The 21,169-nt window shown below is 42.6% G+C and overlaps 2 protein-coding genes across 19 annotated transcripts in view; one reads left to right on the forward strand and one right to left on the reverse strand.

Moving 5' to 3' along the window:
* The window catches only part of dock7 (dedicator of cytokinesis 7), a 48,908-nt gene extending 46,279 nt beyond the window's left edge, over nt 1-2,629 (reverse strand). For all 17 annotated transcript variants that reach the window (XM_061238685.1, XM_061238684.1, XM_061238681.1 and 14 more), the window contains exon 1: nt 2,545-2,629. In XM_061238685.1, the coding sequence (XP_061094669.1) occupies nt 2,545-2,582 (38 nt within the window). In that variant the 5' untranslated portion in view covers nt 2,583-2,629. The remainder of the gene's footprint in view (nt 1-2,544) is intronic.
* atg4c (autophagy related 4C, cysteine peptidase) lies at nt 1,847-14,588 on the forward strand. 2 transcript variants are annotated; one of them, XM_061238687.1, is made up of 10 exons: nt 1,847-1,983; nt 6,342-6,425; nt 6,573-6,803; nt 8,549-8,873; nt 9,541-9,611; nt 10,839-10,990; nt 11,314-11,392; nt 12,070-12,146; nt 12,621-12,740; nt 13,228-14,588. In XM_061238687.1, the coding sequence occupies exons 3-10, from the start codon at nt 6,674-6,676 to the stop codon at nt 13,393-13,395; spliced, it is 1,122 nt and encodes a 373-aa protein (XP_061094671.1). In that variant the 5' UTR covers nt 1,847-1,983; nt 6,342-6,425; nt 6,573-6,673; the 3' UTR covers nt 13,396-14,588. The 2 variants fall into 2 exon arrangements, with proteins under 2 accessions (XP_061094671.1, XP_061094670.1); XM_061238686.1 differs by lacking the exon at nt 1,847-1,983 and adding an exon at nt 5,335-5,914.
* The last annotated feature ends 6,581 nt before the right edge of the window (nt 14,589-21,169 follow it).

Below are 21,169 nucleotides of genomic sequence, written 5' to 3' on the forward strand. Positions count from 1 at the left end.
CACCTCAGGAAATAGAGCCTAAATCACAAACTGTGTTCTTCCTGTGACATTCATTTTGTTTTATACAGGCTGTCCTTCCATTACACATACGTGTGCAAGTGCAGGCATTAAAGGTCCCATTCTAGAAGGTAAGCAATCTTTCAGGACAATCAAGTTCTATTCATACTGGCACAGGGAACATAACTCTACGGGGTAGTTACAGTTGATGCTCTCGCACAGACACTTGCCTTTGAAAAAGGCAAAAGAACGGCGGTAGAGTTCCCAGAATTTATGAGACACAACGAAGGTCACAGCATTTATGGCAGCGGTCTTCCTGCTGGTGAAGTATGGCGAAACATTTTGTTGTGCGAAAACATTTGCGTTATGGGCTATGTTACCTTGGGAGGTTTTTTTTATGCCTGAGCAGAAGGGACAGGCCTTAGTGTGTCCGCATGGAATCGCTGTATATTAAACTTGAAAGGGGAGAACAAATAAAAGCCACTGAACCTCAAAGCAAAGCGCTTGGGTCGGCAATTACAGAGCCTTCTTAAATTACTGCGGCCATCAAATGACTCTATGCTGTTGCCTTGAACAAAACAACAACGCAGCAACTGAGCAGACGCAAACAAACAACAAATTAGAATTGAACAGCTATTCAGGTGCAGAAATCCTGCGCCATTTTCATGGGGATTTGAATTTTCCACTGGTGACATGGCCCCATACAAACCAGGGAAAAATATGCTACTAGACTATATGCAGGCCTGTGACTGGATAACTGGATAACACAGGCATAACTCTTATCTGTCTTACATGATAATGTAGATGATAAGTGTACAAAACAAGACATAGAATATCTGAACAAGACAATTGCAGAACATGACAAGGGGTTTAAAAGCTGCTGAAACAATTATGCGGGCATGGTGCCTTAAATTGGCAAATGTACATCCAGCCCAGACAAAAACTACAGAGCCTGATGAATTCCCATCACAAGAAATGCTCTCTGCAAAAGTAACACTGAGAATTAATCTGTGAAATTTCCACTGTTCATTTTTGCATAGCCCACAGACAAAGGGTTTAGGAGCTAAAATAAATAACCCTGCAAATGTTTCATTCTTCCCTATTTATCGTTTTTTAGATCAAAATTTATTTAAAAATCCTTGATCAGATCATGTTTTGTGTAATAAAATTTGGCTCTGAGCCATCTGACTTTGTTTCAGGTATTGACTGCTTCTTCAAGTGAATTAGGCTACCGTAATTAGGTTAGTAATAAGATTGGCTTCCAGTATCCATATGGCAACTCCTTTGATTTTGCAACAGTTCAGATGGTGATGGTTACTCTTTTTAAACACGAAAACAAGTGGGCAGCAGGAAAGCAAAAATGATGAAACAAACTATTTAGCACCAAATTATTCTTAAGGAAAGTATTTTGGATATTCCTATTATAATTATGTGTGGAAAATACTGTTTGGCAATATTGCAGTGGTATGAAGAGTACAGCTGGCTTCATTCATTTTCATTTTAGAGAATGCTATATTTAACGCTATGCTATTTAAAAACTAGATAGTCTACAAAACATTGAGTACAACAATATAGCTCGTGTTACTGCAACTTGTGCTTCCCTTAATACAACACCATCTTGAGAGGGCCGACAATAAGGAAACTAAGGAAGGCCTAAATAAGCTGCACTTTGGCAAAACAATCCAATTTACACGTAAACTGCACCACCTTGCCGACGCTCAGGTTTAATTTAAAAGACCTTGCAGTCTATAATTAAGTAATTGATTAATTGCTGCAACCTAATTTACTTAAGTAGTAATGATGATAATATCTCAATAGGATGAATTGTGGTTTAATTCGCACGCTTTACCTAGTGACGTTAAGATTACTGCAAGACTTTACCGTAGCTAGCTATGCGATAGTTAGCTAACATTAATTACACGTAGCTAAGTTCAGGTTGCGATTAAGTCAGCACGTTAACAATCAAGTGTGGGCAATGTAAGATAGGTAAGTCCAGTAGCTAGTAGTGTCTATCATTCTTATTTTCAAAACATTGGCGATACCGTGTCCTTTAATGTGATATCGCAGTGATGCTGTTATGTTAACTTGGGGCTCTAGCTAGCAACGTTAGCTGTCTGGTTTTTAGCCAGCTAGCTAATGTTAGCTATGGGGGATGTGTCAGTGTGTCACCCTGCTAGCTGGCTGGCTGGCTAGATGGTTATACGCATATACTTATATTGTTTCCTAAACCAGATTTAACGAATCAGCAGCGTTATTCAATAACAAATTAGAATTGAACAGAATTGGTTCCGCTCACAAACAATAGTATGCATACCCAGTCATTGCTAACAAAAACACAGACGAAAAATAACACTGGGAAAATCATAGGATTGGGGACTCTGGGCGGGTCATTGGGGTATCTTTGATGTAACTAGGCCTTATTTGGAAATGAACGGCACCCAATCTGAAGACTGTAATCAAGTATTGTCGACCGATGAACTAAATAATCCCTTACCCTACGAATTCAGCTATTTAAATTGGTGTTCAAATGTGATTAAACGCCCTTACCTGCTTATTTTCTGGGCGAAGGCGCGGCGCTCAGCCATGGCTGTGGCCGCTGGCTGCTTGAATTCCCAAGCTCTCCGAGTCAGTGCTGCTAACCAAGGGAAGAGGTTGGAATTGTTACCGTAAACGATATAAAACTCGCGCACATGGGAGACCTTGGAATTGCAAAATAGATCTTCATCAATCTTTATTTTTTAATCGTTAAATATGGATGCAGTGTCAAAATATCAACAATTGACACATAATATTCATATTGTAGTACATTTTCTTTACTACTATTTTTAAGTCAAAAGAGAGGCAAACTACATTTCCTCACTAGGTCACACTATGGGACCTACTTGAAATTCTATAGTTTCTGAATTATCGACATTAAAACAGCATCACATTGTGTTGGTGAAAGAGTCCTCACAACAAAATTGGCTTGGATAAGTATTCCTAAAGTGTTTCATTTCATTTAGTTTTATTAGCCTAAGCTATATAGTATCTGTTGGTAATGCATCTCTTGGGAATTCTTAGTCAAGGCAATGTGATTCATATCCTGTGCAATAGGAAACAATTGGGTAGAATAGGAAGTCAACTAGCTAATGAACTCTCATGATCACAGCACACTTCACTTCACAGCACACTCTCCAGGCAATTTCCAGGCCCTAGGTCTCTGAACTTGGTTATAGTGGGCTCCAGAATTATTGGCACCCTTGAAAATTAAGAAGAAAGATAATAATATCCAGTGTAAGTTATGTTCAAAGATATACTTTTATTTCAATACATTTACTACATTCATGTTTTTTGAGTAATCTCATTATTTCTGAAAACCTTAGGTAGATGGTAATTGACTGTCCCAAGTTTGGTACTGTAATGGGTACAAAAATGCATAAACATTTTAACATACCACTTAGCACTGCGAGGGTAATAATAATAATAATAATAATAATAATAATAATAATAATAAAAATTTTAACATATGGAATGGTTGCAAACTTCCCAGGAAGAGGATGTAACCAGATTGTCAGCCTGATACATGATGGAATCCATTATACCATTCATCCTAACCAGTGACCCTGGACCACTTGAATTAAAACAACCAAAAAACATCACTCACCCACCATGATATTTCAGTGTGGGTATAAGGTGCTTTTCCTTTTATTCATCTCTGTTTCAATACCAAACATGCCAATGCTGTATCAGACCAAAACATTCATAGTCGAATGTTTTGGCCAGATACAGCATCAGCATGTATATAATAATCAGTCAATCAAATGGCAACTCAATGCATAAAAGCATGCAGACATGGTCAAGAGGTTTATGTTAATGACAGAGGAGAGTGGACAGACTGGTTCAAGCTGGTGACACTAACTCATATAACAAAGTGTTACAGTGGTATGCAAAAGTCCTGGTAGGGTCAGAATCCATGGATCCTTCCGTAAATTGCGTCAGTGGTGTAGGCGACTACTGATGATGGTGGAGTAATGATGTGGGGCATTTTTTTCAATACCAATTGCTTTAAATACCATGTTTTAAATGCCACAGCAACATAGATCATTTTGGGGATGAGGTAGTAGAACAGGGGTTTTGCAGAATGAATGTGTTTACCAAAAAAACCTGCAGGAACTGCATGATGCTACTGAGTCAGCATTGACCAAAATCCATAAAGAATGTTTCCAGCACCTTGTTGAATCCACGTCATGAAGAATGCAGCCTGTCCAGGAGGCTATAAACAGACAGGTGACAAATTAAAGGAAAAAACATTCTTCCAATAGGTATTCCCTTTAATGTTTTGATGATGGTGGTGGAGAGCGCTGTCTAACACGTCTGTCCAAAATCTCCCTTAGGTGTTCAATTAGGTTGAGATCTGGTGACTGCAAAAGACATAGCATGTGATTTACACATACTCATCAAACCATTCAGTGTCCCTCGTGGCCTGTGGACAGGGGCATTGTTATCCTGGAATATACCGCTCCCATCAGGATAGAAATGTTTCCTCATAGGATAAAGGTGACCGCTCAGAATAACTTTGTGTTCATTTGCAGTGACCCTGATTTCAGTTGATTTGCAGGGGACAAGTGGACGTTGTGATTCTTGCCATCTGTGCTTCAATAATGAACACTCAGTCAGTTAGATTTTTTCCACTTACCACCTTGATCCAAAATTTTGGTCAACTAGGCCTGCTCAGCATTTTCATACATGCCACAGAGCATTATAGGACGTTAACTGCTCAAATGTATCATGTATAGAAGCATCTGCAATCGTTATGGTTCGCCACTTATTTATTCATGTTCTTCCTTTAATTTGTCACACATCTGTACTTGTGCTATGCAACTGAAACTCTGCTAAGCAACTATATTGTGAATGATGATTTTGCTATTCAATATGTGTTCTACCGTCCTGTTTGGAAGTAGCCCACTTTGAGCATAATATGTTGGTTCATAAACCAAAATGCACAGTTGTAGGAAAAACTAAGCTAAATTAGAAACAGGAATAAAAACTTAATTTAAAACATAAATCTATGAAAACATTGCTCAGTACCCTGATAAGAGTAGCCTGGTTCGAGAAGTGAACCATTGCACCAAGATTGAGTACCAAGCCTAAGCATTAAGCACCAAGATCTAAAAACCCTATGATAATTGCAAACAGTAAATTCCGTGAAAATCATTAGTAATGATGGACGGAATTATGTTTTTTTTTTTTTTTTTTTGGACCGCCCTTAGTTCGGAGTGCATTTTGATTCTTTCCAAGTTTCCAGAGAGCCTTTGTGGCCGCGTCTGGATGCAATTACCGCGAGACTGCTGTGCTTCCTCAAAACCAAAACAGTAACGTAGTTCGTCTTGCTAGCTAGCTAGTAACGGAAACAAGCTAACTAGAGACCAAACTGTACTAGTCACAGTTTTAAAATAGAAATTATTAAAATGTAAATGCGGAACAATACGCATTAATATGTGACATTCTTATTTTTTATATTTCGGGGAAAACGTTAGCTAGCTTCGCTAGACTAGCTAGCTATATAAGCTAAGTATGGGGTGTCTGCTGACCACTAATGTCATTGTGTCATAATGATATTGAATAACTTGCATATCTGGCTATACAGATAGCAAACAAGCTAAATATTTAGCGACTTCGTTGGAAATGATAGCTTCTAGGCTAATATTGGCAGTCAGTTTTGCTAGAACATCAAGCTAGCCTAATCCACAAATTAAACAGAAAAAAAACAACACGCTAACTTAACTGCGTTGCTGTATAGCAAGACTTGACTGTTTTTCAGTCACTGAAAGTTGGGATGGGTTCTGTTTCTTTGTGGTCAAAATGGAGAATAAGGAGACAGACGAGGTGGAGAAATTAAAGACAAAATTCATGTCTGCTTGGCACAATGTGAAATACAGTAAGTAGCCAGCTTCATACATTTGTTAGCTGTTGGGATCATGGCCACAGAAAACAAATAATCTGTTTTAAACATGAGTTAACGTTTCCTCTTTCTTTCCAATTGGCGATAATAATTTACCGTTTTAAGTGCAGTAGTCATTATGCTACAGCGATATCAGTTCGATCTAGCAATATGAACTGCCTCAACCTTAGGGTTGAGGAATGTTCTGATAAAATGATAAGAATCTAGGTGCGTAGTTTTGTACTGACAATAAGACATAACTCCGGGCAGTTCACCTTGTCGGGGTGCACATTTTTTTTTGTTCTTCACTGATTGGTTGCTGGCTTACGCTATTTGACTACGGTCTTACCTTGAAATTTCCCTTCGTGTTATGTACTGTGATGCTGTGGACAACTTGTGTACTAACTTGTGTTATAATTCTTAGGTTGGGTCCTTAAATCAAAGACATACTTCAGCAGAAATTCTCCAGTTTTCCTACTTGGAAAATGTTACCACTTCAAGGCTGAAGGTAAACATATAAGTTTGCTATTTTCTATTGCCACTTCTGTTTTTATCCAAGTCTGCTTCTCATATTGCAAAAGATGGGCTGGATTCATATATTTTTAGCATGGATGGAGGGATAATTGTGATTGATTTTTTACACTCTTCTCTTTAGATGCAGAGAGCCCCTTGGCAGGCAGCAGCAGTGACACAGACAGGGATCTTGTCACTGCTGATGTGGAGGCGTTCCGCAGGGACTTTGCCTCCCGCATCTGGATGACATACAGAGAGGAGTTCCCTGCCCTGTGCGGGTCTGCCCTCACTTCAGACTGTGGCTGGGGTTGTGCCCTACGAGCGGGGCAGATGATGTTAGCGCAAGCCTTGCTCCTGCACTTTCTGGGCAGAGGTTAGTTTCAGCTACTCTCATTTGATCACTCTGTCAGGTTGTGTCTCTTTTAAACCCCCTGTTTTTGCTAATATTTAGCTGCTTAGCCTTCTTCCCTCTAGTTTTTTTTATCAAGGCTGTGTACCTCCCTCCCTCTTTTCTTTCATCACCCCTATGTTAACCTAGCCAGTATGCCATGTGCCCTGAAATGTTGGTTGTTCACAGGGGACACAAACTGAGAATATTTAAAAATACATGACTCGTTGATCCTGTTGGAAAGGTCCATGTAAACATTTTTGGAAAAAAAATAGCCTCGGGCCGGGGTCGGCAACCCTGTTCCAAGAGACCGCAGGGTGAGCTGGTATTTGTTTTCATCTAAAAATAAACAACAGATTCAGACCCAAGAAACAAGGTGATGCGAGTTAACTGTGTCAACAACTGCTTTCACTGATCAGTTAAGTGTTGACAAACAACAAATGCCAGCATTCCCTACGGCTCTCCGGGACCAGGGTTGACGACCCCGGACCTATAGCTACACTGGAAACAAGCATGTTATTACCACATAATGAAATGCATGAAACCAAAATAGGTTTTAGAAACTTGAAATTAATTATTATTAGAAACTTAAAATGAAAGGAAAAATTGCAGTTCCTCAAATGTACAGGGGATTTCCCAAAACACAATGAAATGTATGAAATAGGAGAACATTTTCAGAAACCTTTTGTCAGACTGGATAAAGTGCTGCTAATAAGTACTAATTGTTTGACAGAAGACAGTGTGGTTGTGTAGTGATCTGGTTTTTCAATTAAGTTAGCTAGTTCTCCATTTTCTGGAGCAAACTGAGGTCATTGGACATCATTGGCTGACCATAATAAGAAGGATAGAAATCAGATTTACATCAGGGTTTAGGCAGTCGTTTGGAAAACAATATTCCAGTTAACTTGTTCTACGGTTGAATCTGAAATATGCCATTAATGAAATCTTTGACTATAAAATAACTAATGACCACTTAAAGATATTTATTGATCAATTAGTTTCTGACACTCTGCAAGGTCATAATGTTTAAACCTTACAACCATGTCCTATACTTTTTACTGCTCTGGGCACACCCACCTCAACCCTTCCGAGTGCCCACTCTGTTTGTAAGGCTAAAGTGTTGTAAAATTGAAATACTGGAAATTCAGGACTCTGTAATTGGACTTTTAATAGGGTAAGTGCTTCTGGGAAATTCGCAGTCTCACGTTAAAGTCCTCTTTGCGTGAAATAGCCATTGAAGCAACTTATTTCAGGACTTCTGAAAGGCATGTTTTTTACTCAACCTCCAGGTGGAATATAGAAGTTTCTGCTTTAACAAGAGGCATTCTGAGTGGTTTAAAAAACTGTGAAAGTGTTGAAATTGCATCTGTATTCATTTCTTTAGAGGGCTACGTTATCAAAATGTGTCTCTGTACTTTCAGTCATTTATTCTATCTGTGCTGGAGCAATCGTACCATGTTAATTTACGAGGAGGTCTTTTTATTCTCTAGATCTTTATGCCTCTGCAAATATTAAATTACTATCGATTGCACAGCAGAGGTTCACAAAGCTCGGTTGCATTTGAACCATGCTTCATCAATGATAGCCTGATTTGAAATAAAGGCATTTGTACCACAGTGAAGCATTTAATTGCGTGAGGTAAAGTAAATCATTAGCGTAGCGGCTACAAACTCTACCCATCGATATTAATACCTCCTCAGGAATGTAATGTTTGTCTTGGGGCCCTTCAGATTGGACGTGGCCAGAGTCGCTGAACCTGCAGGCTCTGGACACAGAGTCGTGGACCAGCAGTGTGGCGAGGAAGCTGGCGGCTTCTTTCGAGGCGTCGCTGCAGGGGGAGAGGCCCCCCGACCCGCACCCCCTGCCCCCGGCGCAGGGCAGGGCCCAGGAGGCCTGCGTGCACCTGGGGGAGGTGTACCACCGCACCGTGCTGTCCTGGTTCGGCGACAGCCCCGCCGCGCAGCTGGGCGTGCACAGGCTGGTGGAGCACGGACGCTCCTCCGGGAAACGGGCCGGGGACTGGTACGGACCGTCCGTGGTGGCGCACATTCTGAGGTCAGTGTCCGAGGAGGACTGCACCCACCTACGTCATACGTTATTCCTGTTTCAGTTTCCACTTTCTAATTTAGAGTAGTTTTTCCTACAACTGTGCATTTTGATGTAATGTTATAAGGAGGTCACCCAGCATCAGCCAAAAGGCTTTCCAGCGAGTTTTCCAATGCAAAATGAGCCCTTTACTTTTCCATTTTGAAATACATTTATTTTTCCAATTTTGCAATGAAATGCATGTGATATTAAGCTTTGAATACATTAGAGAATATTCTAGGATATTTGTCCTACATTGTTCGATGCACATATTGTTTCCATTGCTAGTTCAGTTGGATTTAAGGATTTGGAGAAAATATCAGGATGTAATAATGTAAAGGAATGTAAAAAGCCTGTGATATACAAGTACAGCCTTGTGGAGGAATGCATGAAGAAGTGTCATATTCAACAGGGCAGTCTGAGATATTCAAAGCTGTCAGTCATTCATCCTGTCCTGCCCATCTGTCCTCAAACTGCATGTTTCAGTTCTAAAAGCTTGTGTGCCTCTCGGATGTAAACACAACCCAGAGAGCAGTGTACCGTGTGCCTGACCCGCCACCCATTCCCTCGCTGTTTCCCAATAAGCCCGAGACTGATATGAGCAGGTTTGATCGCAGGCCTTTCTTTCTCCCCCTAGAAAAGCTGTTGAGGAGGCAACAGACCCTGAATTGCGAGGCATAACCGTTTACGTTGCTCAGGACTGCACAGGTATGAAAAATGAGTCTCTCCCAGCAGCCAGTCTGGGCACGGTGCCCAGCTTGACCTCTCGTTGGAAATCACAGACGAAAACACAATGTTCAGCCCGGTTAGACGTGGCCGGAGCTCGGCAGGGTGCTGGCTTCTCGCGCCCGCATTTTGATTAAAGTCATTCTTCTCAATATCAGGTGAAGAAGATGTCTTCTTCGCTCCCGCCGTCCGCTCCGGTTGCGCGGGAGCGGCGGCGGGAGTGGAAGGCCCAAACTCCTGACGTGTCAGAGGAGCTCTGCGGTCCGTAGAGATGAGGGGTCTGGAGTGGAGTTTTGTAATAAAGAGCCGAACTCACTGCTCAAACACTTCCAGGCTTCGTCCTCCCATCTCGCTGTGGACACGGCCTTCTTACGTGAGAGCCAATCAGCATGCAGATACGCCCTTTCCTCACCAGAAATGGTGTTTCGCATCAGGCACGCCTTCAGAACTAACGTTAGCGAACATTCGGCAATATCTTCAAACTTTGTTCTGTTTGCCTCGAACGTTAGCTTACGTTAGCTAATAGTTTGAAAGGGTAGTGCGCGGCAAACAAAAATGGGGAAAACGCAGAGAGAAAAAAAAAACAGTCAAATAATCAATGTTATATTTGGTCGTACCTTTAAGAATAAGTCGCAGGTAAGCAACAATTGATCTAGTTTGGTTCAACAGTAACTGTTTCCTGCAACCGTTTCGCCGTGAACATTCGCTGTCTTGAACGCACATTAGGTGTCTTCAGTGCGGAATGGACCATGGGCTGGAAAAGGGCTGCAGTGTCCGCTGGTTTTCAGGGTGTTCTCCGCCCAATTTAAGTCATTGACTGGCAAAATAATCCACACGCCTTCTTCTCAAGGCCTTAGTTGGCTGCTGATATAAAGGAAACTATGAAAAGCAAGCAAACACTGGGAATTGAGTTTGACACCCATGCTCTAGTGCTATAGTGGAATTCTAAATGTCACGTCCCTTCTTTCTGAACCGAGACACGAATATCCTGTCCAGAGATCATTTAGAGCTAAAATGCGTTAATGTTTGTCTGCGAGTATCGCGTCTGTCTTAACTGCTGAGGATATGGGCTGCACGTATTGGTGACGGAGGCGCGGGTAATCCCGATTCCTCAGAGTGAGCCCACGCTTTGGCCTCTGTGTCAGGCCCCGGTGGCTGGGGACAGACGGATGACCCGGGCACGACCTCTCTCGTATCGATTATCCCCAGTGTACTGCGCCGATGTTATCGATAGCCACGGGCAGCAGAATCAACAGAGGCCAGACCCCGACGGCCGGGCGGGGAGCAGAGCCGTCATCATTCTCGTGCCCGTCAGACTCGGGGGCGAGAAGACCAACCCCGAGCACTTCGACTTCGTCAAGGTAAACACCCGCTGGATCTCTCCCGCACGCACGAAACCTGGAGAAATGCGCTCTTCTGTGATACCAGGACTGTAGCCCAGCCCAGTCAGAAAATATTTGTAGGAATTGATTTCTACCTGTGTTTGCTGTGTACCGTATCTTAAATGCCGCCTCCTATTTGATGCTTTGACCATAGCTGAATAAATCCAAACAGGACTCCGCTCATGTTGATTTATAGAGGAGGTCAGAGTCGAGGTACGGTCTAACACAACTGGCTGTAGCTGGTATTAGAGGTCCTGTGGTTTGATAGTGTGATGCTTACCGACTTCTCCCTCTTTCATAAGGGCATTTTAAGTCTGGAGTACTGTATAGGCATTATTGGGGGGAAGCCCAAGCAAGCCTACTACTTTGTGGGATTTCAAGGTTAGTGTTTTGCGGGGTATGAGATAATTTTGCATAATTTCCCTGTTGCGTAAAGAGACAAAGTAAGTTAATGCATTCACATTTGGGAAGCGGAGTGGTTGAAACAGCACTTATTTTATTTTCTCTGACCCATCAAAGCCGGGCCCATTCATCACGGCTAAACCTCCCTGGTTGTAGACCTAACTGATTTTCATAAGGCGCATGCATAAATTTCATCTGGGCCCAAGTGAGCCACTCTCCATCACCTTCAGAAGCTGGGAGAAACCTTCAGTTGTACATCTTGGCAGTCAATATTTACACATTTACATTTTACCAATTTGGAATACACTGTTAGATGATGTCTAAATGACAAGCAATACATTCTCACTGCCAAGCCAGTCTTCCAGCAGGCATTTATCATATGCAAATCCGCCAATATAATTGCGTGTTTGTAAAAGTAATTTCCCCACACAAAAATTAAATGACAGCCCCTTTACGGTATAAAGAATGTGCTTGCACAACCGTATGTGATTACGTGCACTTTAATCCGTCCCGGAAAAAAAAGAAAAAAACCGGGGTGCGTTTGACTGGAGAGCGGCTCGCAGTGGAGTCCGGGCTGCTCTGCATAGAAATTGGGGGATATGCGTTGTAATAATCAGATGTTTTTGAATAACTTGTCTTTTGTTTTGTCCTTGTAGATGACAGCTTGATTTACATGGATCCTCATTACTGCCAGTCTTTTGTAGATGTCAGCACAAGCCATTTCCCTCTAGAGGTAATGCGAAATTACAAAGAGCTGACCGCCTTTTTAGTAATGCGAATTTAATAGTTTCTGTTCGTACTTAAAGGTGTGAATCTATATCGGCCTGTACTCAGTTAAGAAATAGAGAGTGCAGCCTTATTTTCTGTATTGATGCAACATTAGGGTGGTGATTTTGACACTCCCATGGTAATGATATTTATTTCTGTATGTTATACATTTGTACAAAAGTCTATTTTCCCGTCCATGATCGAATATACTGTACACAGATGTCAGATCTTTAAAAAAAGAAATGGGTTAGTTTATAGGAATGCGTTTAAGCATTTTTCTTAAATCTAAAGTATGGCTGGCATTTCACAGTGATTTTAGTTCTGCAAGAAGTTCATAAATTATAATGTGTTATAAGACATTTTTGAAGTTAAGTCTTACTCACCAACCTTAATTTCTTGCAGCCACTGATCGTTGCCACTGTATATGTTTCATTTCTAGTCCTACCATTGCCCATCGCCAAAGAAGATGCCTTTCAGTGCAATGGACCCAAGCTGCACGATTGGGTTTTACTCCAGAAGTGTTCAGGACTTTGAGAAGATCAGTGAGGAACTGGCAAAGGTTGGTTAAAGGTGCTACAGTGGAGAAAAAGGGAGTATTCGCAGCAAAATAGTTTGAAACCATGAATAAATCGACTCGAACAATTGAAGAAGCAACACTAACCATAGTTTGCTTATACATGTTTTAGCCAGCAGGTGGCACTATTTATCTGTAAATCTGAAGACCGTTTCTGCTGTTCTCCTTCTCCTTCTGCATTTGATGACTTGGTGTGTGTGGATTTGCAGATTTTCTTTTAGGAATCCTTCCATTAAGGTTTCATAAAATGTTTTGTTGTTAATATCGGAGTGATAATTTTATTGTCTGCAGCTGACCGGTCTTGAACTCTTAAGTGAAAATGTGTCATAAAAACAGTGCTGAGCAGGCTTGTGTGTGTGCTGTTTTTATGCTGTCTGATCACTTTCTGAGGAACGGCGCCTCTGCAGTAAATTATTTCTTGGAGAAACACGGTGCTCAGTGTTTTTCCCCCCGTTTTATTTGTGCTTGTCAGGTCCTGAGGCCCTCGGCGAAAGAGAAATACCCGGCGTTCACCTTTATGAAAGGTCACGGACAGGATTATGACCTCTGGGGGCCGCCGGCCCCGGAGCGCAGAGAGTGGCCCTTCCCGGGGGCCGGCAGGAGGCCGGGGGCCACGGCGGGAGATTTCGTGCTGCTGTGAGGACGTCAAGGTCAGATCGCAGTTTCAGGACGCGGGCCCAATGAAATCGGGGCTCACTTAATGCCTCCGACACATTACCCGGCCCAGGCTCGGCGTCCGTGCCCACGTCAGACACACAGTGCTAACCCACACTGTTTTCAGGATGGAATATTACTGAGAGAAATGTGTCCTTCGTTTTACTGTGTTTCTGTTGGTTTGCTTTGGGGAGACTTATATGATTCCCACAATTAGACTTATGGTAGGAATGTTAGTTGGCAGGGGACGGAAAGTGCATGTTGTATGGGGTTGAGCGGGATTGTGTAGCGCGTAGCTAAGTGTGCAGCGTCTGTACAGGGAAAGGGTAAGGTGCCTTCCCGCAGTGGAGCTGTAGCACAACCAAAAAGCCGCTGCCCTCATGAGCGATTCACCGCTGCCCTGTTGTACATGTAAGCGACTACAACAGTAGAGGAATTCACTGTGATTCTAGTACGGAGCCTTACACAGAAAAACACATTCGCCTTGAATGTGCTTTGAGTATGATTTTAAGACTTAGTGAAGTCTTAGCGTGTTTTCTTTTTATGCAATGTCATTTGTTAAAATTATATTGTGTTTTTTTAATGCAAATGGAGATGCAGTATCTGGAAGTAAAATCTCAGTATTAAGTATATGTGGTCTTGTAATTCAGGCAAGTTAAACTGAATTTTTTCAGAGCCATTTGATTGAAAATGGGTCTTCATGTAAAAAACATTTCAAATCATGTTTAAAATGTTTGTCATTTTAGGTCTCGAAAAAGCAGTCCATCCCCTTTACATGTTGATACTAAATAGCCCATGCCTCTTCTACCGTACACTATATCAAAATCACTTCAGCGAAAGTTACACTAGTTACCTGATTTAAGTGCAGATTTTCTTCTGTATAGCTAGCTAACACCATTTGATTGTTGAATGAATTAACTAATGTTCAGTGTGTCAGTTTTTCTTTTGAAGCTACTGCATTAAGGGAATGTATCCTACCAATGCTGACGGCTTCAACATCAACACTGTGGAGATGTGTCTTAAGTCAACAGTAATGCACATTTTCTGTTTGCTTCCACAAATGCCTTTTGCACAACGCAATTGTGCGTAAAAAGCTGTCTGTTCAGTTGTAACATGAATATTGACTGCCACACTGCTGTGCAAATGGCTACAATAAAGTAAGACACTTACGGTGCTGGATGTGATATCTGTATTTTACATTATTTACATTGCTTGATGCGGAGTTTGAGACGATTCTTAAAAATCAATTTATTTGGCTCGTCCTCAGTGCGAGACGCAGAATTCAGTGATATGTTAAAATCCATACGGGCCTTTTTCAGCTGGGTTTAAACGCGCTAAATTAAAACTAATCGTATGTACTAACCGCTTCTGCACCCCATTAAGCAGGCGCAGAAAAATGTGACCGTGTTTAACACAACCGGCAATTGTGTCCGCAACCGAGAAAAGGAAAATATCCTTGCGAAGAATGCAATGTTGCCATGGTTAATTTCTCCGTTTCCCGCTCCGTTTGAGCAATGCCCGCTTGTTTTCATGTTAAAATACAAATTCTTGTATTAATAGGAGCGCGGCCTGGGATCAGGCACCCGTTTGGGAAAAAGTTACCCCTCGGACGGGTCGGAGAGGGGAAGAATCGCCTGTCTGTCCCCCTCCCCCTTCCCCAGGGTATCGCGAGCGAGGGATATAATGGGATCATTTAGCGTCTTTCAGCACTTTGCCTGTGATCAGTAAATTCATACGCGTCTGTTTTTCGGGAGGGTGCAGGGGGACATTGGGAATGCGCGACATGTCTGTCAGCTCCACATGAAAGGATGCTTGTGCTGGGGGGCTCGGAGGCTGTGAGGGCCGCAGTGTTCGGCCCGTATTTACAGGGACGTATGAATATTTGATTAATGAGTCGCGGTCTCCGGGGAAATGCAATAACCCGGGCGCTGTACAAAGCCGGGGCCCCGTCCCTGTTAACACAGCTGCCAATAGTGTCATTGACTTTGCAGATTCCTAAAAATGTAATCTGCGACGGCCAGCACATTCCTCAGATAAAAGCGCAGAATGTATGAGAGGCATCATTCTGTCCGCGCTCGGAAGGCCGTTAGCCGCTCAATAAAGATTTTTTTTTTTTTTTCATCCCGCAGGAAATAGGTTGTGACATAAAGTGGGGCGCGGGCGGGTGGCTCTCTTCCGGCAGGTTCCGAAGCGACGGGGAGACGTTCGCGGCGCGGCCGGGGCCTCTGGTCTCTCTGCATGAACTGCGTATGCGGGAAACGCGAGCCTTCGTGTCTGCTCTTTACTGTACGTGACCGCAGACGATACTGTTACTCGTTTCCCATTCAAAAAAGGAACAGAGTCATGCCAAAGACATGTCGCGTTAACTTACCCACCTCTCAGACCACTGCACCATTTTACCTAAGCCAGGAGCTAACTCTGTGCCGGGTATTATGAAGGACAGTACACGTATCTATTAAAAAAACCATTGGTACTAGGGTATTCTTACATATTATGCTGTGCGTTGCACTTTAACCTTTGGGCCGGATAAGCAGGGCCAGTAGTGTCATTCATGTTGACCAGGTTTAATGAGTGCACACAGAATATCTTCATCTATCTTCAACACACAGTATTTTCAGCCACCGGGTTTGCAGAAGGATCACGCCAATATTTCACCCAAGACATGTACAGTGTACACTTTACACCCTGCATGTTGCCATGAGTATGTACACACACACACACGTACTGTGCATATGTATGTTGAAACCAAGACCATGCTCACTGCATGCTACTTTTATGGTGTTACAGTATGACTCCCGTGGGGTTTTTTTTTGGTGTCTGGAATTGTCTTTTGGATGTGTGACAAGTCGTTGGATGTAAGATGCGTTTCAGACACAACGGCCCCCCGGTTCTGAGGAGTGCAGAGTGAAAGCCATACTCTACTCAGATAGCAGAGATTGGTTTCACACCAGGTGCTGTAGCAATTGATTTACACTCATTCCCCCTCTCAAGTATTCAGTGCATCTTCAAACAGGTACCACTCCTTGAAATCTCATCTTGGCGTGATAGTCAACAGCTAAATATATCTGTTGGGAGACGGCAGAGCGTAAATACTCTGTGTTCCGCTTCTTTCATCTTGCCCTTCAGTGCGTCAGCTTGAGCTGTGTTGTACTAGAGCATTACCGTTTCCCCCCCAAACATGATTGTGACTGAGGTCATAATGCAGTCATATTTCCCTAGATAATTTGGGGTCTTCAGCGCACAAAGACCTCATGAAACCCATGGCAGCTAAATTAATGTTGCTGAATTGAATATGGCTTATGGGTTTTGAACATGACGTGGGCATTGGCCAGTGTAGAAGGGCTCCCTGGCATGTTGAAGCAGTTCATCATTGAACACACGGAAGGCATCCATGTTAACATTTCCAGGACTTTGGGCTTGTCCTTTTAGTTTCCCTCTTCAGTGACCGGGGGTCTCGCTGTACTGCGAGACCTTCAGCGTTGGGCTTCTGGTGGACCAGGCGAAGGAAGCCTGACTTCCTCTTTCTTCTCTCTTCTCAGACATGACCCTGTCTTCTTTTACTAGCCAAACCCAGCGACGAGCTTTGCCACTGTTCTGTCCTCCACGGTCCTGTACGGCCGCGCTCTCATAAGGGAATCCTCGCTGAGACACATGCCCGAGCGCATGGAGACGCTCTGCCCTCTCGGAACAGCGCATCCGTCTATGCCAGCCACGGCTTGTGGGCTTTTATGTTCCCGCACGAAGCACCTCTCCGTCCGCTTAGTATTCCGCCACATCTTTTACCCCCGCCGCGCCGCGCCATGTAAAACTCCCCACAACCCACCTCTCCTAAGGGCCCCAATCCATTACCGCCGGCTTTATAACAAAGCCGCAATAAAACCCCGAGTAATTAAAGGGGATTCGACAGTAATTGCTACAGTGAATCAACTTAATCAGCACCTGCATTAAAGAGTCAACCTGATGTTACAATCTAACCTTTTTAATACCTGGGAAATTAGAATTATAAAAAATTATATTCGTGATAATCATTTAGTTTTTTAAATACTTTTGCGATGAGCAGAGCGTCGTCCAACGCAAATACGGGACGGGGGGTCAGGAGGGAGCGCAAGCGGGCGGTTGCCGGGAGGTCAGCGGGAAATGTCGCGGGAGCAGAAGGCGGCGAAATGTCGTTTGGCGGAAGTCGGCTTATTTACACGCTAGCGTGAAGAGCGCCGAGTGGTAGAATGGCAAGGACACCACGCCGTCGGCCGGCTTGTGTACGGTGTGGCGTCGTAAAACAGCGATGGGCTGAAACGGAAACATTCATCTGTTCCTGACTTATCGCTGCAGCAAAAAGCACCTGCCCGTCTGAAATATTGGTCTTTTCAACATATATACCTAATATACGAAAAATGGACATTTAAAATGATTCAGTGTCTTCTGCGAGTCCATTGATATTCAGCACTAAAAATATATTTTGAAGCAAGTTTCGCTTTCCTCTTGTAAGGCACGCGTAATGGATTCATATCTTATCCAGTATATCGGAGTTTTACTCTTTAAATTAAGTTTTAAGTAGACTGAGTGTCCAAGGACAATTACAACACTCTCTCCATTCAAATACAAATATGCGGGTTTAGCTAAGCATAATATGTGGCAGTCATAGTCCGGTAATCCATACGTAAATGTCTTGAAAAGCACACGAAGGTTAGAACTATCCAACACTCTCCAGTATGTTTACAATTGTTGACTATTTTTCCATTTGATTGGCATCTGAGGTCACTGCTGTCAGCGATGAGCAGAAAGTACTGTTCCCGCTCACTGAAATCCATTTTTCACTGCTGTAAAATATAGTTTTGTCTGTCTATAAAATGGGTCAAAATGTTTAAAAAAAAAAAAAAAAAAAAAAACGTTCACTTAAACTTAGAGTGAAGAACATTCCGCGTGTATCTGCATAATAATTCTATTAGCCTGCGGAATTTAGCACCGAGGACATAGCCGCGGCCCCTATTAAAAGAATTGCGATTTAGTATTCATTCGTTTTCACGTTTACCCATTTTAATACAGTAACGCGGGGCGCGTCGGTGGCAAAATAAACCGCCGCGCTTTGCGCTTGTTAAATTAAATGCCGGGATTTGTCAAATTTATTGATGAGTTGTGGTGAGTGGCGCTCTGACGGATGGCTGAAGTCGTCTCCGCTGATTCGGGGACGCTCTCTAAATGTGCGACGGGGGAGTGCGAGGAGGCCACCGCCGGCTGAATAGACCCCATTGTCGGGGGCCATGTCCTGGAGCAATGGGCTGAGTGTTGTGCGTCCTGTCCATGCCGTCTTCCCCCCCACCCCTCTCTCTCCCTCTCTCTGAGCTATGTACAGATGGGCCGCTGACAGGCCTACAGCTGTTCTCCTAATTGTTCATTAAGTGCTGTATTGATTCCCTGATTCCGAGTACATGTGTCTTTCAGGCCCGGGCTCTTGTGTGGAGTGGCAGGCGCGGGGCATGCTGACCGGGATGACAGAGGCTGCTGAAGGCCCCGGCGTGAGCTGCCAGCTCTAATAGCGCGCTGCTCTCTGAGGGCAGGCCCGGCTCGCCGATAGCCGGTTAGCTTTTCTTTTATCAACTTTTTGCATCAATCAATTAAAGTGCCAGCAGCAGCACACACAAAAAAAATGTTTAATTCCTCGTTAAGCGTGCACCTGGCTGGTAGCGGCACTCGTGTGAGTCTTATCAGCACTTGATACCTGATTACCAGTTTAGCCGTATGTAGAGCTGTTGTATGGCGGGAGAACGGAGAGAGAGCGAGACAGAGAGAGAGACTGAGAGCGGGAGCGAGAGAGAGGGAGAGCGAGATAGTGAGAGAGAGAGAGAGAGAGAGAGAGGGAGAGGGTGTTCTCATTCCACTCCGGCGTCGCCTTGTAGCAATTTTTTAAAAGACAAGATCATCTCCAATTGTGGATTATGGCAGTCAGACAGAGCCTTCCCCTGGCTGATCCAGTTTTAATCTAAAGACAGAACAGATAAAAACATGCAGATCTGGAGCAGGGATATAAATCTTGTGGGAAACAAACAGACACAGATGAAACTGTAAAAGTTATTTAAATTCCCAACCGGACAGATTTATTCATCTGGCATTTTAAGTGCATTGCGCTCAGTGAAGTCTTAACACAGATCCCTTTGACAAAGTCATTCTTCCCTATTTCACTCTACGGATGAAAATAAATCTCGAAGTAACATAGTCATTTTTCTTTGTTGTTCGGCAATATGCAATACATACAAAGTACATTTTTGACCAAATTAGGGTGATTACAAAAAAAGCCATTAAAATATATTTTGTAAAAACTGAAGCCCCAGTAAAAGTAAATTGGATGTTGGTGAATAATCACTAATCAGCGTGGTTATTGCCAGACTTTGTTTTAGGTTTTGTTTAAGCAGCCAAATGTAGTCAAAATTGCTCTTCAGTGACTGAAGTTATACAGTATACTCTTCTCATGGTCATCTCCATTTCTTTTGTAAGAAAAGTGTGTAGCGGTTGAGTGGAGTGATAATGTTCTGTGTAAAACACAATCATTCACTTTTACCTCATCTTTGTATAAGGACCCCAGTCAATGCCACATGGCATGGTGACGTATGATCATATCATAACAGGCTATGTGTGGTGTGTGTGGCACACACTTAGTTCTGTCAAGTGAGAGTGCATTGAAATGCTGTGCCTTGCATGCAATTGTGAGTTTTACAATAGCTTAGCTTAGCAACAACACTCGTGGAAACACACAGGTCGCAATTTAAAGCAGAAAAGGAAAAAAAAACCATGGTGCAATCTCAACACAGATGCGTGAAAACAACACTTTACGTCATTTTTTAACACGCATCCATGTCTCGTAAAGTACGATACATTTTTGTGTTACTTTCAACATAGTCAGTTAAACACTCTCCCTTTGGTGCACAAAATTGTGTATTTGTAATGCAAAAGTAGTAACTTATACATAAAATGGGTTGAAGGTAACACAGATAGTGTGTTGGATATTAACATATCCTTTTATCTTAATATCCATATCCAGTATCCGTATCCAATATTAAGGGTGTCTTAATATTCATATTGAAATTAATTTCTGATGTTTTATTGTTTTCAGATCCTAGTTTCAATGGAAATTTACCCCACTGATACAGATATATTTACCTGGAAAAATATTGCTTGAGCTTACTGTAAGTCACACAGCATCTGTTCTGTCCAGGATAGAAAATGATATCCTTCAGGTTCTGGAATTAAGTGCCCTAATCGCAGCACTGCTACCCACAATACCCATTTTTTAGACACGTATACGTTTGATGTGAGGCCTTTCTTCATTGCATTTTTTGGTCCAACTTGTATCTGCAGTTTTTAAGCAGCTCTATATACTGCCTGTTTTCAACACTTCATCTGCCAGGTCATGGTTTCCTGAGTGATGCTTAGCAGAGCAGAATAACAGTGCTATGTGATTTCAGGTAGATCCTCCACATTGGGTGACCATCGAAATGTGCAGTATTACTATACTATGATTGTGACAGTTAATCATAATATCTGCTAATTAGGTGAACAGGCAGTTAAATAATAATCTGTCAATATAGTGTCTCTACATTCTTGTGCCAATATCAATACTGTTTGGCTGGCTATGCAGTATTATAGGCCTGTATTATATCACAAATGCAAGTTGCATCCAAGTTTCCACATTTAAGGAAGAAATTGATGAGTATGGAGATCAATTTATGAAGTTTGACTTAATGAATTGACTTCAAAATATTGGCCAT

This window comes from Conger conger, chromosome 4, assembly GCF_963514075.1.
Source record: "Conger conger chromosome 4, fConCon1.1, whole genome shotgun sequence".
NCBI lineage: Eukaryota > Metazoa > Chordata > Actinopteri > Anguilliformes > Congridae > Conger > Conger conger.